The sequence below is a fragment of the Entamoeba nuttalli genome (genome assembly GCF_000257125.1).
Source record: "Entamoeba nuttalli P19 unplaced genomic scaffold asmbl_5352, whole genome shotgun sequence".
NCBI classification, from domain to species: domain Eukaryota; phylum Evosea; order Mastigamoebida; family Endamoebidae; genus Entamoeba; species Entamoeba nuttalli.
The window spans coordinates 1-2322 of record NW_008577400.1 but is presented as its reverse complement, the minus strand read 5'-3'; the positions used below and the strand labels follow the sequence as shown (position 1 = coordinate 2322).

Here is a 2322-nt window from a genome sequence, read left to right as displayed (position 1 = left end):
CTTTAGAATATTGGAAATCGTTATATGAAAAAAACAAAACCAAAAACTAAAAGTAACATTTTCTGCAATAGAAAAAATCAATTAACAACTCATTTTCCAGAAAAAACCACAACTAGCACATGTTAAGAATCGAGTCATAGGTTCATCAGCTGATCGTGTTTGTGCTAATGTTTCTTGAATTTTTCTACTACCACATTTACCACATTTAAATTCATTATTATCTGGTATTTTAGAAATATCAATTGGTTTCTTTTTATCTTCTTCATCTTTAATAATTCTTTCTTTAATTTCTTTAACAGCTTCATCTGCCATATCATCTGGTGACATTTCAATTAATTCATTTGGAGTAACTTTTTTAGAACAAAGGTTATCTACTAACTTTTTGTTTTTACGAAGACCAGCTAAAATCTGTCGAAGATGGAAGTTAAATTTTTCATTATCTTCTTTATATTTAACTGCAAGACCTTCTCCTATTCCATCTAATATATCTGATTCTTTGATGTATTTAGATAATACTTTCAATGCTTTCGTTTTATTTGCTGTGTTGTATGAATTACTTCCAGAAACAGCAGGTTTAGTTGCATCTTCTCTTGACATTAACCTAAGGAACAATAATTTTTAGTTCTTCTACCCCCTTTTATTAGGTTTTGTTTTTTAGTTTCATTTTTATTTCTTAATAACAAAAATTAAAAAAGAAAAAAGCCAATCCCAAAAATTGAAGCAACCTTCTAATTTTTTGGATTTTGTTTTAAATTTTTTTGAGCCTTTTGCATTTTGGAATTAAATGTTTCATTACACCCTTTCATTCTGACCAAGCACCCGTATCATCCATAAATTAAAGTCTAATATCATGTTGTCAATTCTCTTCTTTCATTCCTTAAATTTAGAGATAAAACTGTGAACTGTTTATTTGTAGTCAACTCAGAATTTTTTAATTTTCTTTTTTTTTAAGAAAATAGAAAAACAAAAAATGAACTAAAAAAATTATCTTTAAAGAAATGAATTATCCAAAAGCTTTAAAAATTCTTGTTGTAGGTGGAGATAAAACTTTTAAGTCTACATTGTGTAAAGTACTTGTTGGTAATACATTTTCATCAAGTTATATTCATACAGTTGGTATTAATATTTATCGATCCAGTGTTAATGACAGATCAGTGATATATTGGGATATTCCATTTTCAGAAGTTTGTTAATAACACTTTGATAAAAGTAGGTTAAAGTAGAGACACTGATTTAATAAATTAGTATAAATTAGGAAGGAATCTTGCATTAATAAAAGAACATGTTGATGGAATAATTTTAATGACAAATAAAGACATAGAAAGTAGTTTTGATGCTGCACGTGATTGGATGACATTATTTGCGAAGATTGCAACTCATATTTTGGTTGTGAAAGATTATAAAGAAGATTTAGATTTATCAATGAGATATGAAGAACTTAAAAAAATTCATCAAAACATTAATAATGTTTATTTTAAGCCAATGCTTGTTCATAAAAAGAAAGGGGTTTTTGAAGCAGTTAATGACTTTATAGAAAAGATACTTCATCAATTTAAAGATACTGAAATTTGTCTAACTGAAGAAAGTGATACCTCTTCTTCTTCTCCTACTCCTTCAGTCAAATATACTCCATCACCTAAATTCTTTACTTTTTCACCTTCATCATTAACAAGTAATTCAAATGGAAAAATAATTACAAAAAATTTTATTACTCAAACAAAGAAAGAAGTAATAACATTATATGATGATATTAATGAATATATCAATCAATTAGAAAGTTCCTCTTTTGATAACTCTGTTGATGATTTCTATAAGAAAAGAGAATTAAATAGGTTCCATAGCCATGTTGATATTGAGAAGAAAGAACTGCTAAAAGAATTAGAAAGTTATGAAGTTCTTCTTGAAAAGAATAAAAATGGAGTAAATGTAACTTGTGATGATGTTCAAAAATTACTTATTATCCGTGAACATTGTTGGCAAAAAAATTTTGAATTTATTGGATATAATTATATCGTAAAGAAACCAAAGAATTAATTTCATTTGAATATTTTTATTATTTACTTTTTATAATTTGTTTTTGAAACTAAAATACTTTAAAGTTTTTTTATTAATTTTTTATTTTATTTGAAAACTCATTGAACCTATTATTAAAAAGAATCAGAAGTGGTTATAGTCTCTTCAGTATTCAGAAACACGGACCACATTATCATCATTTCTATTTTCTAATAAATAAATTAAATTATCATAAACTCTAAAATAATTTTAATAAAATTATGGTTTTTATTAATGTTATTATTAATTAATAAGAATATTATATAAAGA

At 25.2% G+C, this 2322-nt stretch overlaps 2 protein-coding genes across 2 annotated transcripts; one reads left to right on the top strand and one right to left on the bottom strand.

Annotated features, from left to right (window-relative positions):
- Window positions 1-81: 81 nt before the first annotated feature.
- On the bottom strand, window positions 82-597 carry ENU1_128030 (transcription factor S-II (TFIIS) domain containing protein; the record flags this gene model as incomplete). The annotated part of the gene is made up of 1 exon (XM_008859999.1): window positions 82-597. One exon carries the CDS (start codon window positions 595-597, stop codon window positions 82-84), a length of 516 nt encoding a protein of 171 aa, XP_008858221.1.
- A 401-nt stretch (window positions 598-998) lies between these two features.
- ENU1_128020 (GTP-binding protein, Ras family protein) lies at window positions 999-2034 on the top strand (the record flags this gene model as incomplete). The annotated part of the gene is made up of 2 exons (XM_008859998.1): window positions 999-1184; window positions 1246-2034. 2 exons carry the CDS (start codon window positions 999-1001, stop codon window positions 2032-2034), a joined length of 975 nt encoding a protein of 324 aa, XP_008858220.1.
- Window positions 2035-2322: the final 288 nt, after the last annotated feature.